Source organism: Colletes gigas, unplaced genomic scaffold (assembly GCF_013123115.1).
Source record: "Colletes gigas isolate AHSC1104 unplaced genomic scaffold, ASM1312311v1 Colletes_gigas_Sc00004, whole genome shotgun sequence".
Taxonomy (NCBI): domain Eukaryota; kingdom Metazoa; phylum Arthropoda; class Insecta; order Hymenoptera; family Colletidae; genus Colletes; species Colletes gigas.
In genome coordinates, this window is record NW_025106633.1 from 1075994 (window position 1) to 1094982 (window position 18989).

General features: G+C 34.4%; 1 protein-coding gene across 3 annotated transcripts in view; it reads left to right on the forward strand.

Moving 5' to 3' along the window:
* LOC122405539 overlaps window positions 1-18989 on the forward strand; it is a 58881-nt gene that overhangs the window by 12655 nt on the left and 27237 nt on the right. For 2 of the 3 annotated variants that reach the window (XM_043410391.1, XM_043410393.1), the window contains exon 3: window positions 10810-10869. The exons of the other annotated variant lie outside the window; for it this stretch is intronic. In XM_043410391.1, coding sequence (XP_043266326.1) covers window positions 10810-10869 — 60 coding nt within the window. The remainder of the gene's footprint in view (window positions 1-10809; window positions 10870-18989) is intronic. 3 annotated transcript variants of the gene reach the window in all.

Genomic DNA, 18989 nt, shown 5'->3' on the forward strand with positions numbered 1-18989 from the left:
CCCACCCACTTTTGAGAAAAAAATTGGAGTAGGTACTGAAATTTTTAGACGAAACTAAAGATTTCAAATCATACTAAAAAAATTATATTTAGTTACAGGGGTCAAATATAAACATTTTTGGTGAATAAACATACCCCCGAATTCCTATCTATTTTCGAGAAAAAAATTGGAGTAGGTATGAGATTTTTGGACGAAATTAAAAAATTTCAAATCATATTAAAAAAATTATATTTAGCTACGGGGGTCAATTACAATCATTTTTGGTCAATAGACATACCCCCGAAATCCTACCCATTTTCTAGAAAAAAAGTCGAGAAGTTATGAAATTTTTCGATCAAATTAGAAAATCTCAAATCTGTCTGGAAAAATTATATTTAGCTACAGGGGTCAATTACAATCATCTTTGGTCAATAGACATACCCACGAAATCCTACTCATTTTCTAGAAAAAAATTCGAAAAGGTATGAAACTTTTCGATCAAATTAGAAAATTTCAAATCTGTCTGGAAAAATTATATTTAGTTACAGGGGTCAATTGTAAGCATTTTTGGTGAATAGACATACCCCCGAAATCCTACCCATTTTCTAGAAAAAAATTCGAGAGGGTATGAAATATTTCGATAAAATTAAAAAATTCCAAATCTGCCTGGAAAAATTATTTTCGGTTGCGAGGATCACTTACAATCATTTTTGGTGAATAGGCATACCCTCAAAATCCTACCCATTTTCTAGAAAAAAATTCAGTAAGGGTGAAACTTTAAACGTTAATAACTTTTTAAGGAAGCCTCCATCAACAAATTAGTATTCTTGATTTTCGTCTTATTTTGGCCTCTAAGTCTACTTCTTCGAACACAATTTTCAAGAAGCTAATATTCTGCAGACGTTTTGTTCCATCGCGACGTAACTTATTCGTCTCTACTCGGCTCTATTATATTAATTTGTAATGGTGATTATAGTTATGTCATTGCACGCGCTGCGCTATGGAACAGAACGATGCAGCTGCACTCGGTTGTCCAACCGCGTATTTATTATTTTATATCGTGATCTTACCAAATTTGTCTCGCATCGTAGTCTGTATTTTTCTATATAATTTAATATTGTTTATATAGTCGTAGTCACAACGGGGAAGATAGTGAATTGATTGGAGAACGCCCATAGGTCGTATTGTGTTTATATGGGACACGACACATAACGCAACATCAGTCATGCGTTCCTAGTAGCGGAAGTAGAGTGGGGCGTTTTGTTTACCTGGAATAGCTGCACAACCTAATTGACTAAAATTTTAATATCTTTTGTGTTGCAATAATTCGCAACATACAGTTTCGTCCGAACTTTTCCAGTCACCATCCACTAACGAACACGGAAATAAAGCGAATTGATCGCAAATTTCAAAGGCAAGATGAATTTCACATGTTTTGTTTAACAATTTTGTGCAAGCGTATAATAGAAACACGTGTAAAAAGAAAAAACCAGATAGTTAATTTCGATGACTCTAAATACCTGATATCTACGCTGCAGTTGATAACAGGAAAACATATTTCAAGGAGAAATTGATTGTGTCAAGGAATCAAATAGTATGATAAGCGAAATATTTGTTTAAAATCGTTAAATATTTGCTTAAAATATCTTTCGAAGACGCCACGGACATTGTAGTGAAACTTTAAGCGTTTTTCATGCGATTTGCATAAGAAAAAGGAAATAATAAAATAAATTACGTCTCTTAAAAAATCGTCATATTGTTTGACTTTGTTTGATTATTCATGAACAAATGCCAGGGGGTGGTTGAACGTATTATTCTTCGATAACTTTACGGACAATTTACAATCATTACAAACATACTTAAAATAAGATTTGAATAACAAAAAATACAAATAATACAATTAATTCATTTACACAGAAGCTTATAATCAATTTTATAAGATAATTTTGCAAGGAAGTGAATCGTTTTTTATTTTTCAATAATATATCTCGAAATATAAAAATGGCCCACGGTACCAGAAGTGCCAAAAATCATGTCAACCGCAAGAGTATTTTCTTTTTGCAGCAATCGTGCAAACAGCTTATATCTTTGCAACTGTCATATATTTTTGTACGAAAAAATTCATGTAATTAAACAAAATATACACAAATAATACTGCAAAGTTTTAAATTGATAGCTCAAACGGTTTTCGTATTATAAAATTCCAAAGATGTCCTAGTTCTTCCATATTTGAAATATCTTCTCAAATGGTACATTTAATATGCAAATTCCTATGAATGCAAACTTTTATAAAAAGTGAAAAAGATCTCGGAATATCTTAGATGCCTTCGTCCGCAGATTCAAGTATTTTCTCGAGATCCATCTTGTCATAAATTAAAAATGTGATCCTTCTGCGTGCGTACTTGGAAGGTACCTACGTACGTCAAATATAGTCGTGCGTATCATTTCATGAGAAGTACATGGCAGATACGTATACGAAGTCGTCAAAACACAATACATTCCATTACGTGAATGGCCTTGAAGCAGCAACACATATAGTGAGTCACCTAGCATGCTTCCAGTCTCTATACAAACAGAGAAACAAACACAGATTTACCGATAGTTGAATAGGTAGACAGATTTGTTGACATGGAACAATACGTTCCTTGCTGGCGGAAAATAACAACAATTTTAAAAAGACCGTGATAAGAACACAATACATTGATCTAACAACAAACATCCGCAGAATGATCGACGTTGATTCCTGGAGACGCCGAAAATAAGGAAGTCGAGTCTTTCTTGGCTGTTTAAGGCAGCCATTCTTTTTTTACGCTAAGGAAAATGGCGGCCATCGTAACATAAATAATTATTTAAAGATCACTCGATTAGGTACAAATATACGCGACAAATCTTCAAAATTTTCTCGAGAAATGAAACTTCGTACGAAAAAATTTCATTTTGTTTTAAAATTCGTTCTATTAAATGCCCAGAAAATTGTAAAGAACACGTTTGCAACGGTTATGGAATAGAATTAACAGCCGATGACTGGGTTAATGTCGAAATTAGGTGCACTTACTTTAGCGGCAGATCGTAACGGGGTTTATCGGTCAACCTATCGTGATCTTCGCCGCAACAGTCTCAATTCTTTTAAACAGCGTCATATGCCATTCGATAATCACGATTTTCTAGCAATAAAAATAAAAAAAATTGGATCTTAAAAGAACAAACTTTATGTATCAATTTTTTGGGATCATTTTTTCATAACGAAACATTTTTATATGTTCTGCACTTCGAAACAGAGTCGGACAAATTGTATTCACGAATAACGAATAAATATTTTAGATTTATTCGCGATGAATTTGAATGTCTATTTAAAAATTCCCTTCGATGAATTTTATTTTACAAATAAGTTTATTTGAAACTTTTATTCGTTATTTGCGAATAAAATTTGTCCTACTCTGTCTAAAAGTACAGACTGTTCGTTAAATAATTTTTCCAAAACGATTTGAAATTTTTCTTTTTCGTCCAAAAATTTGTCCATCTTCCTGAATTTTTTTCTCGAAAGTGCGTAGGAATTCGAGGATATGTGTATTCACCAAAAATGATTGTATTTGACCCTAGAATCTAGAAATAATTTTTTTAGAACGATTCGAAATTTTTTTTTTTTCGTCAAGTTTTAGGGAAGTTTCATTTTTTTCTCGTAAATGAGTAGGAATTCGGGAGTATGCCTAATGACCAAAAATGATCGTATTCGACCCTTACAACCGTGAATAATTTTTTTAGAACGATTTGAAAATTTATAATTTTATCGAAAAATGTAATACCTTCTCGAATTTTTTTCTAGAAAATGGGTAGGATTTCGGGGGTATGTCTGTTGACCAAAAATGATTGTAAGTGACCCCCGCAGCCGAAAATAATTTTTCCAGAAAGATTTTAAATTTGTTAATTTTATCGAAAATTTTCATACCTTCTCGAATTTTTTTCTAGCAAATGGGTAGGATTTCGGGGGTTTGTCTATTCATCAAAAATGCTTATAATTGACCCCTGTAACTAAATATAATTTTTTTAATATGATTTGAAATTTTTTAATAAATTTTTAACGAAGCCTCAGTCAAGAAATTGATATTCTTGATTTTCGTCTTATTTTGGCCTCTAGAATCTCCCATTAAAATTTTTCGCCCAGGGGTAGCCAAACACCCTGTATATTACGAGTAGATTCATTGAGCTACCATTTCACGTGATTATTATTGCATCTGTCTGTCGGTTGTTGACTCTGTCACGACGCTGAGACTGACAATGAGTCTACTGGTAGAATGTATATGCTCAATCGAATTTGCATACGAGATGAACTTAAGCAAAGTGAGTAAGGGAATGATATACGACGTGACGTATTTAAATTGTCACCTTGAATTCCATCGAATAACATGAAAATGCGCAAATTATACTTGTCCATCGGTTCATTAATATTTCTTTTCTTTTTAAGATAAGTGGACTCAATATCATATAGAGATGACTAATACACTTCGCCCCATAGCAATAAAATTGAGAAGGTTTGTTATCGTTTTTTCACATCGGAAATTAGGTTGACGCAGACATCTACACGCGATACGATATAAATGTAAAAGTAATAGAAAGTATGATCGATAACCCTTCGATTTTATTACTTCCAATGGGCGATTATTCGTTCCGCGTATCAATTTTATTAACGTAGTTGCTGAAACACCGCGTCGCGTATGTTTCAACACAGCTATAAAAGTCGACTTGCAATTAGCAATGTCGGTGTGTTTGTGGTACCTGTCGATCTAATTGTTTCCGCAGATGTTTTATCGGATCAAGAGCTGGACTTTGAGGTGGTTAAAATGGCGGTTGTATTTTTCCAAAATTTGTTTCGCTATCTTTCAGGCAATCGTTTATTTGCCATACGTCAATGGGGAAAAGTACACGAAAATTTCAAAATTTTCATCAATCAAAAATCATAATAAGAACCGAACTTTTTAAAGATAGAGTACAAAATTAGTTCGTGTGCCTCTTTTGTTCACGAAAATTTACCAAAAATGTAATTTCATTAAATTATTTTTTCTCCGCGTAAATTAGTATTCTCTCTCGTTTCGCGCAGTTGTTTCTTGTTTCGATTTTGAATAAAATTTTCCCAGGTCCCTGACAAAATCACCTTCGAATTAGAGAGGTGATTTAGCCGGCGATTTTTATCAAAAAGAACCTTGAAAAGCTCGATCGCGGGTCGTCAACCCCTTATTTGCTGGATAGCCGACGGAAAAGAAATCGTTTTAGACAAAAACAGCTTGGCTCGGCGAACGAAATGCACGCCACGTCGGAGCAGTTTCCTGGAAACGGAGTGTTTTAGAGCGTTTAACCAGCGCGAGACTGATATTTATCGAATTATGAGGCACCGTGCCTATAACGTTTTGGTCATGTTACATTCCCCCATACCGAGCCATGCCACACCCGTAACCCCAACAAGTTGTTGAACAATGCGATAAAGAAGAAGTAGAATTTGCGTGGGCAAAGTCACCCCAGGTTGTCTCGTATTTCCTGTCGTGACATTGTCCATGAAAACTACGTTTACAAACAATCGTCGATAAGGTGAAATTCCCGGGGAAAACGGACCCCCATTCATACACTTATCGATCAATAAAAAAAAAAAACAGACGAACTTGTCAACGAGACATACCCAACCGGAAGTTTCCACGCATAAAAAAGAAAAAACTACCTGAGTAACCTTACCAACATGATAACCGAAATTATCTTCACTAGCCTTTAAGTGAAAGCGCAATCATCGTCCCAGTTGATAGTTAAATGACTATGAAGAGCCGCGCGCGATCGTCGGCTGCGATCCAACGTCGAACACAATGGCTGGTGTAAATAAAAGATATATGCTTTAAACTTGAAAACTTGTGCAAAATCACAGTAAATGCGCACTTTCGGGATTTCTATTTGTTTGGCTGTCCGAATGTTTGAGTTAACGTCGGTCAGGTATTTTTGTAACTTCATCTTTACCCTGAATTTTCTATATTTTTAGAGGTTTCGTTTGCTTGGCTCCGGCCATTACCGAAAAACGGTTCAACGTGTTACTGTGCAATTTTTTTAGTAGAAAGCTTTCGAGTTTATATGTAGAATAGGCTATTTTATATCGACCTCTCTTCATTATAAATTATTAAAAAAAAAAAAAGAAAAAAAAAAGAGGCTTCTGAGGAAAAAATTTATCATACTTTTTCCAAGGCTCGCAGAAAATGATGCCAAGCTCGTCTAATCTGACACGATCAGGAAATTTTTCAGCATTAAAAATACTGTTTGGTTGATACTTCGTGCTTGAGAGTATCTACCATGAATGAAAAACCTGTTACGAAGGTTTCATTGAATTCGTGAAGTCACCCTTTAAACAGAAATGATCGCAAAATTCATAGAAAAAGAGATTTCGATGCTCAACCGGCCAAGAAACGAAACAATGCGTTCCAATGCGTTTTACGAAGGTCAGAAAGTGTCGTTTTATCGAGGTGTTACACTATTCGGCACCTTTCGTTCATCTCAACACGGTTTTCAGAGTAATTTCTTCGTCACATACGTATCTTTCGTAGCAGCTATAATTTCCCGCTAATTTAACTGCTAGCTTTTCCATTTCCTCGCCGTATTTATTATTTTTCCGTGTTCTCCGCAGCCTCAGAGGCGCGACCACTTTGAATCAAATTGCCGACACTTGATCGACTTTTAAACCGGTTTATGACACTCCGTGCAGCAAAAAAAACGACTTTTCTTCGTTGTTTCTGCAGCCGTGCTCCGTGATTCACTCGCGTTATGTATAATACGTGAATTATTATCTTTCTTTCCAGCAGTGGTAGTTTCTCTCGTTTTTTTCTTTTTAGATATTGTCGCTTCGTTTTGATTGTTTGCTTAGCTGATTGTTTAAAGGACCGAATGACGTAAAGGATGGCTATCAAGAGTTTCCTGCACCTTATCTGAAAATGATAATGGAGGCACTCCTCGAAAGAATGACGATACGTTGTATTTTATACTATTTGTCGATACTTCTATACGTCAAGAGTAATGTTTCACGAACTGCATTACATCTGCCACGTGATAAATGATCTTCTATCGTCAGTAGTGTCCAAGTTTAAACATTTGAGACGGCTGAAAATTTTTCTACAGTTTTTTTTTTTTATTAACGTTGTTGTTTTGTATTCCGTAAGATATTCGTCATCTTTCGTTCAGCTTCCGTTATCGAAGTATGAGAAACACTGGTTTAGAAAGTGCTTAGGAGACGTATTTTTGTATCACTTTATTTGCGTTGCTGGTTTCTGTTGTATAATAAACTAGAGTAGGCAAAATAGAGGCTTACAGAAAAATTAAATTGTAGTTAATTGTAGTTCCGAGCATTTCTGTCCCCGAAAGCTACAATCTGCCACTACTCTTATTTTCTAATTTTATAACAATTTTTTTTATCAGTATATTTATCAATATTTATCTTTTTATTAGTGGCGGATCTGGAAGAGTTCAAAGAGTGGCAAAAAATCGTGATAAAATTCGATGTTTCGAGAATCTCGCCTTTAGAAATTATAAAAAAATAATAGAATAATCAAATATTTATTCGTAGTTTCAGATATCTATAATTTATTCGAATATTAAATAACATTTAATAGCCTTCGTTGATAAATAAATACATAAGAAGAAATATAAACGAAAGCCATAAATATTTTTTACTTTCCAAATATCGAAATGGAATATTTTTTATTTGATGAAAAAATTGCTAAATAGTGATTTATTCTATATTTGACAATGAAATTGGGTCCCATTAACGATATGGCGGATACTTTCAAGCATTAAATTATACACGAAATATACATAAATCAATGACGAATTCATCGTTGCTATAATTGTGATGTGCACAGCATATTTAATTGTTTGGAAATTTTTCATCGAAGAACTGTTCGAAATACGACGATGCACCATCATGCATTAACCACGTACACGTGACGTATATCAAATGGGATTTCTTCCAATAGTTCATTCAATTAATCAATGAAGAAATTGACATAACATTGACCCGTTAATCTTCCAGTTGCACAGGCCTGGCTCAGTGTGGCATTATGAATAATTCGAGTACAAAAGTGGCTACAGCTCGTCAACAAGGATACATATTTATGTGAACTGTTTTGAATTATTTTTTTGGACTTCCCCGTATCCTACAAAAAATTGTGTTTAACCTCTTCAGGGACGCATTTCTTTTTTTTTAAACTAAACGTCCACATATGTGGTCAAGAGCGTGAAGAGGTTAAGATTTTCCCTTTATTTTTACATTTTTTCTCGCTCTATTTCAACCAATTATCATTGACATTTTAAACATTAAAAATGGACTTTTCTTTTAACGCGAATATATATTGAAAAACGTTTTGCTAGCTCCGGAGCATTTTAAAACGTATTAATATCTAATCAGAAAGAGTGAGTGTATTTTTACGTAGATAACGAATAAAAGTACGAATAACGTTCTATTGTTGCAGCCAAAAGAATAGTGCAGGTGTCTGTAATTTCTCGGCGAATTGGCGATTGTGTTATCGTTTCGCCGGTTAGTGTAACCGAGTAAACTTTTCGTTCGCCTAGTCACGAATACCTGTACACGACCAATAATTTTTTTTATTTATTCGATACGGGAACGATAAAGCTATCTGTTACGTATTAGAGCCTTCGGTGTTTACAGCCAGCTTCAACGTGAAAATGGACACGATAAACACCGTGGTGCGTGAAAATTTACCGTACAAAGTGTAACATACGTATTCACGGATTCGCGTGTAAATAAGATCTTATTTATGTTTATATTGTCGGTTAAAATGTCGCTGCTAAATCCGGCAGCTTCGGTTTATAAATACGATCCTCGGTTCGCATTTATTACTAAAATATTTATTTACTATTAACGCGAATGAAATTTTGTGAATTTCAAAATTTTCACAATATTGAAATTCAAAAAACCCTGGGAAAAATTTTAACGGGGGATTCTAAAGGCCAAAATAAGTCGAAAATCAAGAATACCAAATTGTTGATGGAGGCTTCGTTAAAAAGTTATTAATGTTAAAAGTTCCACCAGTATTGAATTTTTTTCTTGAAAATGCGCAGGATTTCGGGGGTATGTCTATTCACCAAAAATGATTGTAATTAACCCCTGCAATCGAAAATAATTTTTCCAAAACGATTTGAAATTTTTTTTTAGTCGAAAAATTTCACATTTTTCCGAATTTTTTTCTTGAAAATGGGTAGGATTTCGGGGGTATGTCTATTCACCAAAAATAATTGTAATCTACCCCTGTAATCAAAAATAATTTTTTTAGAGCGATTTGAAATTTTTTTTTCCGTCGTAAAATTTCACACCTTCTCGAATTTTTTTCTAGAAAATGGGTACGATTTCGGGGGTATGTCTATTCACCAAAAATAATTGTAATTGACCGCTACAACCGAAAATAATTTTTCCAGAACGATTTGAAATTCTTGAATTTAATTGTTAATAACTTTTTAACGAAGCCTCCATCAACAATTTGGTATTCTTGATTTTCGTCTTATTTTGGCCTCTAGAATACCCCATTAAAATTTTTCCCAGGAATGACCGAACAGAATGGCCGTTCGTTTGGAGAAAAAATTGCAGTATATTTATAATTTTAATGAACTTTAATTTTCTAAATCAGGTAGGGTTTTCTAATCCTTTGAACGTTAATCGCAATTCCATGACAGTCGATCTTCAATTGCAACGGAAGATTGATTGCAACTGAAATCAATTGCAATTAAATTCCGTGTTTTCAATAGCAATTGATTTTGCAATTGATCGATTAATTGATCGAAAACGTAATTGATCAACGCCCAACGTTTGTTACGTGTATTTCAATACGTTATCGGCTTATTTAACAAATAAAAATTTGCCCATGGTATTGATAAGCTATTATTGTCCAGAGGTGTGCATATTATTCGTCTTGACATAATATTTTCGTGTTTCTGCTAATCGCGTTTCTACAGTAGCGTGAAGAAATTATGGTTCAAGGCACCGTCCTCGTTTCTTAATTTCAGAGTTTCTGCGATGCCGGTGATTAGTATTAATCGCAGGATGGCGCGGAGGCAGTATTTTATTGCTCTGAATTCAATTATCTTGAAATGTTTATTTATCAGACAGTTATCGTTCACTGTTATCTCAGTTGTATTTGAGGTGTTTACACGTATCTTCCTGTTTCTGTTATGTATTCCTTTTGTTGTCGCGATTATTTAAAGATACCTGTTTTGTTACAAGTTCAGAACTGTTATTAATCTAATATAAAATGTTGAAATAAAAATTCTATATCATAAATTTTATAGAATTAAAACTCGAAACAGAAAAGAAATAATTTAAAAGATAAAATTTCATCGAGTAACTCTTATTCATAAAAGTTTGCTGTTCCACTCGACCCTGAGATATTGTCGCCGCTCGGTCTCGAGCCCGCGACAAGTTCTCAAGGAACACATCGAACGTACGTTCCTCAATTTTTCACGCATTTTCTCGTCGGTTTTATTAATTCTTCGTTACGATTATACGTAAAAATATCGTTTAGAAATGAATGTATACTATCTTTTCGTCTTCGTCGAATCAAATACACAGTGAAACGCGACGCGATGACGATTTATTTTGTTCGTTTGATGGATGGTTTTCGGATTTTCGTTCGCGTATCGATAAATTGAAATTGAAAATCACCGATTTGTCCGTGAAAAGTGAGAGGTCGCGATTACACTTTCTTGCATGTATCAGTTTATAACATGTCGCGCGTTAATTGTACTGTTTAATCAACAATAAAAAGGACGATACTATAAAACTTGTTTGTTGAATTTCAGCCTTTTCCACAGCCGCCGAGGAGGTGGGAGATGGAATTCAAGGGCACGATAATGACACGGGTAAGTAGGTAAAAACAATTTTAAACTCATGTCCGCGAGAAACTCGTTCGGCTCCTTTTACAGAGTATCTCGGTGTAATACTATCGTACGGTTACAATTACAATTATTCTTTAATCCTTTCTTCAACGTTACTTGAATGTTTCTTTGTCGCGTACCGAACGTGTTCAATCAAAATCATAATTTAAGGAAAACCTAAAATACTGTTCAATTCCATAGTAACATGAAGACCCGATTTTAAACCGATTTTTTAACAAATTGAAGAAGTTAAAAATTTCGATCTTTTTATCGAAGTTATGAAGGTACTTTTATATTTAAAAATGTAATATTATTTTGTCACCTCTGGGAAAAATTTTAATGGAGGATTCTAGAGGCCAAAATAAGACGAAAATCAAGAATACCAATTTGTTGATGGAGGCTTCCTTAAAAAGTTATCAACAATTAAATTAAAAAATTTCAAATCGTTCCGGAAAAATTATTTCGGTTACAGGGGTCAATTACAACCATTTTTGGTCAATAGACATACCCCCGAAATCCTACCCATTTTCTAGAAAAAAATTCGAGAATGTGTGAAATTTTTCGGCGGAAAAAAATTTTTCAAATCGTTCTAAAAAAATTATTTCGGTTGCAGGGGTCAATTACAACAATTTTTGGTCAATAAACATACCCCCGAAATCCTACCCATTTTCTAGAAAAAAATTCGGGAAGGTATGAAATTTTTCGACCGAAAAAAAGATTTCGAATCGTTTTGAAAAAATTATTTTCGATTGCAGGGGTCAATTACAATCATTTTTGGTCATTATACATATCCCTGAAATCTCGCGCATTTTCGAGAAAAAAATTTCAGTTCTGGCGGAACTTTAAATGTTAATAACTATTTAAAAAAGCCTCCATCAACAAATTGGTATTCTTGATTTTCGTCTTATTTTGGCCTCTAGAATCCCCCATTAAAATTGTTCCCAGGGATGATTAAACACCCTGTATAATTATACGAGGACCAATTAGAAATTAGAATTTTCGTTCGACCCCTGACGAACAAATGAAATTCAACAAATATTGTTTTAGCGATTCGAGCAATCAGTCAGGTACAAACTTATAGAAATTTAGTCATCCAGCAGTTGTAAAAATTGCATGTAATTAATTAAAAAAGAACACCAGCGACCTTAACGTCTCGGTAATAATTCTAAATGAAACCCATGCTGATTATAATACATAGATCTCATCGAAACACAGTTACTACTTCGTTTAGAAAGTTTCGAAAATAACGGAGCGTAGTACGATTAAATTGAAGGATTCAGCAGAGTAAGTCGTGTTCGTAATACACGAGCACCTTCAACAAACACGGTTTCTATCGCGTTTATTCTATAATTTTGAAACAATAATCTATTCCTTTCGACATCTCATTTATTAATCTTGTCGGACCGATAAAGATTAATTAACGGACTGATATGGTCGTTCAACCTGAAATTGAACGTTCCTTCCTCCTCATCGATCCATCACCTGTTGTACTTTCAAAGGAAGTCGTTAAAGATATTATCTGCGGCTCTATAATCGTATTTTGATTTCAATTTGGATCATGGACTTTAGATTCGATATACATTTTGTGATTAGACAAAATCTTATTTGTCTTGCTCTTTTCTCGACTGATAATTCGCGACGCGGAAGGTATTATTATTGTCGACAAATTTATCGTATCCTCGTCCGTGTTTGCGGTTTTCTTAAATGCCAGTTGAAATATTTTTGTCGGCGGTCGGCAAAGGAAGGGCTACGTTCGAGTAGACACACTCACGGCACACACTCGAGCCGTTAAAATGTTAACCTTACCGTTTAACTACTCAATTATTCTACTTCCCGTCTCTTCGCGCAAAACCTGCAGGGACGCGCCCTCTGTCGCTCAAATATGGCGGCGCGTAGCAATAACCTAAGAAAGGAAATAGTTTGTGACGTCATTCGCAGTTACAGAAACGACCTTCGGCCCAGAACGAACGACAATCGATAATTCAGAGTTGGTCATTAGCCGTATAATTTCGAATAAATATTTATGTAAGGTAATTAGCCGAATAAAATTATTGCACCCCGAACGATACATCCTGGGCAATTACACCTTATTTGCACTGTTCGTAACCACTACGCTTTTGTTCGAATATGACGTTCGTTTCGATATAATCGAAAGCTTGGACAGATAAATATTTATACATTGTTCGAATGTTTCTGTATTTTTTATTGTAACTAGAGGAATGAGCTGTTTAAATTTGCCGCGGCGCTACATAGGCGGCAGCACTGGTGTACCGTGCAAAATGGACAACATATTCCTCCCTTGCTTTGGGATACTCTTCAGTTCAAATATTTAAACTATCTAAACGCTAAAATTAACGAACTTACATATGTGTACAGCAATGCTTGGATAACTGCGTGTCAGTTTCGATTGGATAAGTGAACGATAGTCCCTACTACGAAGAGGGGACTCCCCTTGACACACTAGAAGCTTAACGTCGAGCAGAGCGTGTAGTGTAACCTAATCTGGGCTCGAATATCGGTGAGACAATGCATGCATAATACATAATACAAAGACGAATCTTTTACCAATGTGTTTCTAAGAGTTTCTCGATTAAAATAAGACCAAACACGATAGAATTTGTTTCTAACCTACTTCTAATCGAGTTAAAATCGTATTCGCGAGTGCCAGAAAAATGAGTTATTGTCGCTCGTTAAATACGCAAATATGATCCAAATTATATCGTGTTTGGTCTTATTTTAATCAGAAAAGCCTCATAAATATATCGGTAAAGGTTTCATTAAAAAAAAAAAATAAAAAATAAATAAGTTTCACATTGTGTTGTACTTATTTATCCTTCATTCGCTGTCCTTGTTTACGTTCGGCGAGATACAAAGCCGAACACCGTAGCTTGGTTCGTGCCTTTCTCGGAACTGAAAATTAACCATGTCTTCAAAGCTACGAGACTTTAGTCCCGTGTTCCTCGCAGTTATTCAAGATTTGCTTTATTCAATCTGAATCTGAATTTTCGGAGATTGCCATATTCGTTTTTACTAGATCTTTATATCACTGATTTTCACTTCGATAACCGACGAAAAGACGTACAGTTAGTTCTCTGTCGTGGCGGGAAACGTATCAGAACGTATGTTAAGTATTCCTTGTCTACTATTTATTTACCAGTATTCCTTCATGATGTGTAATTCAGTTTATTAAAATTCTCTCTAAATTTCTGTAGGCCTTGCTTAATTTCGACAATGAAAGTGTCAGTTCAAATATTAAAAGTTAAACCCAATTCGCACGGTTGGCCGTGTATTACGCCATCTAACGGTTGGCAATGCTACTGAACTGAATTATCAGAAAACGAGATTTGCTCGTTATCTCGAATATCGCGATGTACATTGATTTGAATATTATCAACGTTCCAGCGATAACATTCCTGGCGTCTGAAAGAATACGTTTGCCGTGGAATATCAAGAATAAATATTTGATTTGATCTTTGCAAGAACTTATTTGGTTTCACGCAGAATCGAATTCCTATACGTACTCGGTCTATCTGACAAATAATCGGACCTTGTAGAAACTGAAACAATTTATTTATTTATTTTCTTTTTATTTTTACTGGAAATATATTCTTTTTTTTATCGATAATCGATAGCAGTAATCGAGTGACGATTTTCGAAGCCCCGATTTCGAAATCGCCTCGAGTACCCTTGTCAAGGCTTTGTTAAGATTTTGATTGATTCGATATCGTCGTGTTCGAGAATCTTTTGTTCCTTCCATCCGCTTTTTAACGATGTCCTTGCAACGTTCCATGCGAGTTTTTCCTCGTTAATGGAAAATTAGAGGAGCAGAATGCTAAACGAGCCTAGTATAAATTTGTTCTTAAGGTTGCATCGTTATGAATTTTTCGTTACTTCGTTATTGCGATAATTCGATTTATTTACAATTCGAAACGGGTGCGTAAGATTTAATTCGTAACGCCTGAAGTTTGAACAATATTATTCGAGGCAAAAATGCGTAACAGATAATTGTTTAGCCCTGTTGTATTTCTCCGGGCCGAGGAGTGCTTCTGTGCAGGCAAATGGCTGAAGTTACTTATGTAAAATACGTTCCTTCAATGTCATTGCTCGACCTTCCTGTCGCGCTGAACGAGATATTCGATCACGTGGTTCTTGGGAAGAACCGTCGTTTGTCAGGTGAATTACTGTTCGTGCGCTAGGACAATGTAGATTTCCTAATAGAGCGTTATATATACGTCAATCCGTACGTGTATCTCTGTAATTTGAAGAATTTTATCTCGTTGCTGATATCGTTCGAGCCTTCCGTGTGTAAAGTGCATTGTTTCTTCACTATGATCCGAAGATTCGCCATTAACACTGTTTCCACCGCGATTTTATGCATCGACTATTTCGACCAAAATGTTCAATTTTAATTTCACGTTTGAGTGCAAATAACCGTGGAAATAATTGTCAACGCGTATTATGTTATTTTTAATATCATATTATTAGGGGAAAAATGATTTTAGAAAATAATTTTAGGTTAGAATTTTAAATGATGTCTTCTGAGGAAGAACAATGGATTTTGTTACAAATAAAATGAAATTAATATCTTACGAGGGCCAAGCAAAATAATTCGAGGCAAATTTTTCAGAAAGCAACGCAACTTGAAAATATAAATCACTAAATTTTTTAGTCGTACGATAATCATTATTTATGAACGAGAAATTTATTTTTCAGTCGCTCGTAACCATTATCGATGATGGGAAAATTTTTTAGTTCATATTCTTTAGTTTATATTTTATTATTGCCAATAATACAACGATAATAATAAATCAAATTTCGTTGATTAAACAATATAAATATAAATATTCGATTCTTGGCACTTGCGTTGTTTTCTACGAAGACAATTAGGCTACCTGCATCGATATGTTTCGCCATATTGCGATTGTTCTTCACATAATGTGACATTTAATTCGCGCTCTTGTTAAAACTTGTCGAAACTCATTAAAGGGAAATAATTTGTAAAAGACCGTCGTTAATTAATTCCTTCGCATTCTGATGTGGTTGAACGAAACCATACTTCGACATCATCTTGAATAATTTATAACCGATACATAACAGAATATGCATACGTTTTTCACTCTGCTTGCAAGAGTATAACGAGTAACGTGAACAATCAGGAGGCGGTCCATTACGTAATTTCCTTCTTCGTTGAATTTTAACTCGAGACTGTGATAGTCATCTTGTACTACCATATCACACATAAATTGAGTTTCGCAAAATTCGTCCGGAGAGAATTTTTACGAAACAAAAAATAATTCGATGTTCCATAAGCGTCACACTATTCTATCAGATTATTGAGAATTTTATTATTTTGCATTCGAGGACAATGATTCCGATCGAATTTTCACATCATCGTGTTTATAAACTCTTTATTTATCGATTAATTTTACAAGTTCACATATTATTATTGCTATTTATTAAAAACTAATACTTTGCGACTAATAAGTATTCGTGTGACCAAGGTGATTATGATGTTCTTCTTAGAATAAGAATCATGGGATTCTTCTGTAAATAATGAAACAATTTTAAAGTATAATAGAAGATGATGCCACCGGACTATTGTGAAAAGTTAGTGAGAAATGTGTTTAATAGAATTTCAAACGTAAGCTAAAGGGCGTTGGGAAAAGTATTAATTATTAAACTAATTATTGCGTGTGTGTGTATATTTCTAATTTATGTTAGAAAATTATTTTCTGTTATTGACGATTAGGAGATTAATATGTCACAATAATAGTTTGTTTCCGATGTTGTTAGGTAGAAAATTTGTTTTCATTAAAGCAGGTGTTGTTGACTTAATTTTAACCGGGTGGAAGAAAATGCATATACCGACCGAGCGCGAACCGTGAGTTCTCAAACTGACCACAGTGGCGCGATAATACGTACAACGATTTGTCAAGTAGGTGTTATCGCGATCCAGGCTCTCAGCTCTAGTCAATGATGTGTGTCATGTGGTGCTAACATAGACGAGATATACGAGTAGTGCTAATGATTATGAGCAAGCATTGGCTGTCAATAAAGACCGCGATGATATCTACAGATGTACATCGATAATTCTGCCACAGACGAGGTATTTTACGAGAGATTTTATACCTTATGAACTTTCATGGCCCAATCTGACTGCCATACCGATCTGAAAATACAGAGGTGATTTTAGCGTCCTCTTCTCATGGATGGCGGTCAGTTGAGAAACTATTGAAATAGTAATTCTATATGAAATAGAAACTATTGAGAAACTATTGAGAAACTCGTATTGAATTAGCATTGCAATACGAGTTGACTATGGAACGGATTGAAAAACACAATTTTCAAACGACCATAACTCCTACAATAACGAATGCATTTCATTGAATTTTATTTCTGAAGTAGAGCTCACGGGTACCTACAAAAAAGTATTAGACAACTTTTTTATAGGACCTCAAACAAAATTTCTAAAAATCAAAAACGAATTTTTAAGTAAAATCGACAAGGGGATGCGTTTTGGCAAAATTGAGAAGTTTCAAATCACTCTGGAAAAATTATTTTCGATTGCAGGGGTAAATTACAATCATTTTTGGTGAATACGCATACCCCCGAAATTCTACACACTTTCGAGAAAAAAATTCTTTACCGAAAATATAATGTGTGGCCAAAAATGTTTCCCCGAAAGGTAAAACAGTCTTCCATACGCCACCACAAACCAGGTATACGAGTCGTATATCTTATCTGTGCGTACTCTATGGTAATAAACATAGTAGGTACAAAAGATAATGTTTTTTTAAGGTAAAAATATTTTAAGGAATTAAGGTACATATTTTAATCATATTACTACAATCAAGGTATAGAATAGACTATGCATCTTATGCAAGTTGGTATTGCACGAACTGAAATACCGACCTGGTAAAATACCCTGTCGATTTCGAGCGACCTCTTCATTGAAAGCACGATGATTATAAGAATTATGGCTGATTAAACTACTGAAATCGGTAAAGTTAGCAAACGAAAGTAGTTCGCCGCTAGTAACGCGATATGAATTTAAATAGTAATGATGATTTAAAGCATTTGATACGTGTACAATTAACGAACATAAAATCTGACTTTAATATATGAATCTTTAGGAATTATGAAAAATGCATTCGTCGTTACTTTAACTGCGACGCTACTTTGCTTGCGTAATTTAATACTTACAGTTACGTGTTCATCCTATTATAGTTCCCACGATCTCTCGTTAATTACATATCAGTAACAGTTACCGTTTCAAGAAAATAATTCTGCTCGCGTTAATTTCGCGGTCGAGTGTTACATGGAAAAAAAGACAAGTACAACCGAAACTGATAGTATTGTTCTTTAATATTAACCTAAACGAGAACGGTTCAATTGTCAGTTAACCTCTCTCTCAACGGGAGGACTTACATTAGTTTACCGCCAGCTGCTTCCTAAAGTACGTAGTCAGACGGGCACGTGATAATCACACCGTGTTGGTATGGTTCTTTGTATTCGTGGATTAAAAATTTTCCTACTATTCTCTTCGTTAGGTACATTAATATATTATGTCGTACATAATTGAACCAGCGAGTCAAAGAACAACGCAAGCCCAAAATGAAGCGTTGTCAAATAACCTCAAAACACAAAATAAATACTCTGCACATTCAAGATGGCGGAAAGCATTACCAATAGCAATAACAAAATATAAGCATGAATAAGTCCCCTATGAGGCATTTAAATAAAAAAAAATATTTTATTATAAAAATTGAGATGTTATTCCAGCAATACAACCGTAGTTTTAAGAATACGTGATACTAATATAACTGAATATTTATAAAATAAAATCAGTAGCATTCCATAATTGTCAGACCGTGTATAGGTTTTAAGACCCAGCTGTACATCCGGCAACAGGTCTCTCCTCTATATTTTATCCCTGGCCTTTCATTTAACGCCATTGCATATTATGTATTTATGTAATTACATCTTTATAATTGTCTACTCCTTTTTTTTTGCAACGATTATTCCTTTCCTCCATTTTCTAGTAAAATCTTCCTCATTTCATACACTCTTAATCAGTGGTATTAATCTGTTCCTGGTGTTTCTTC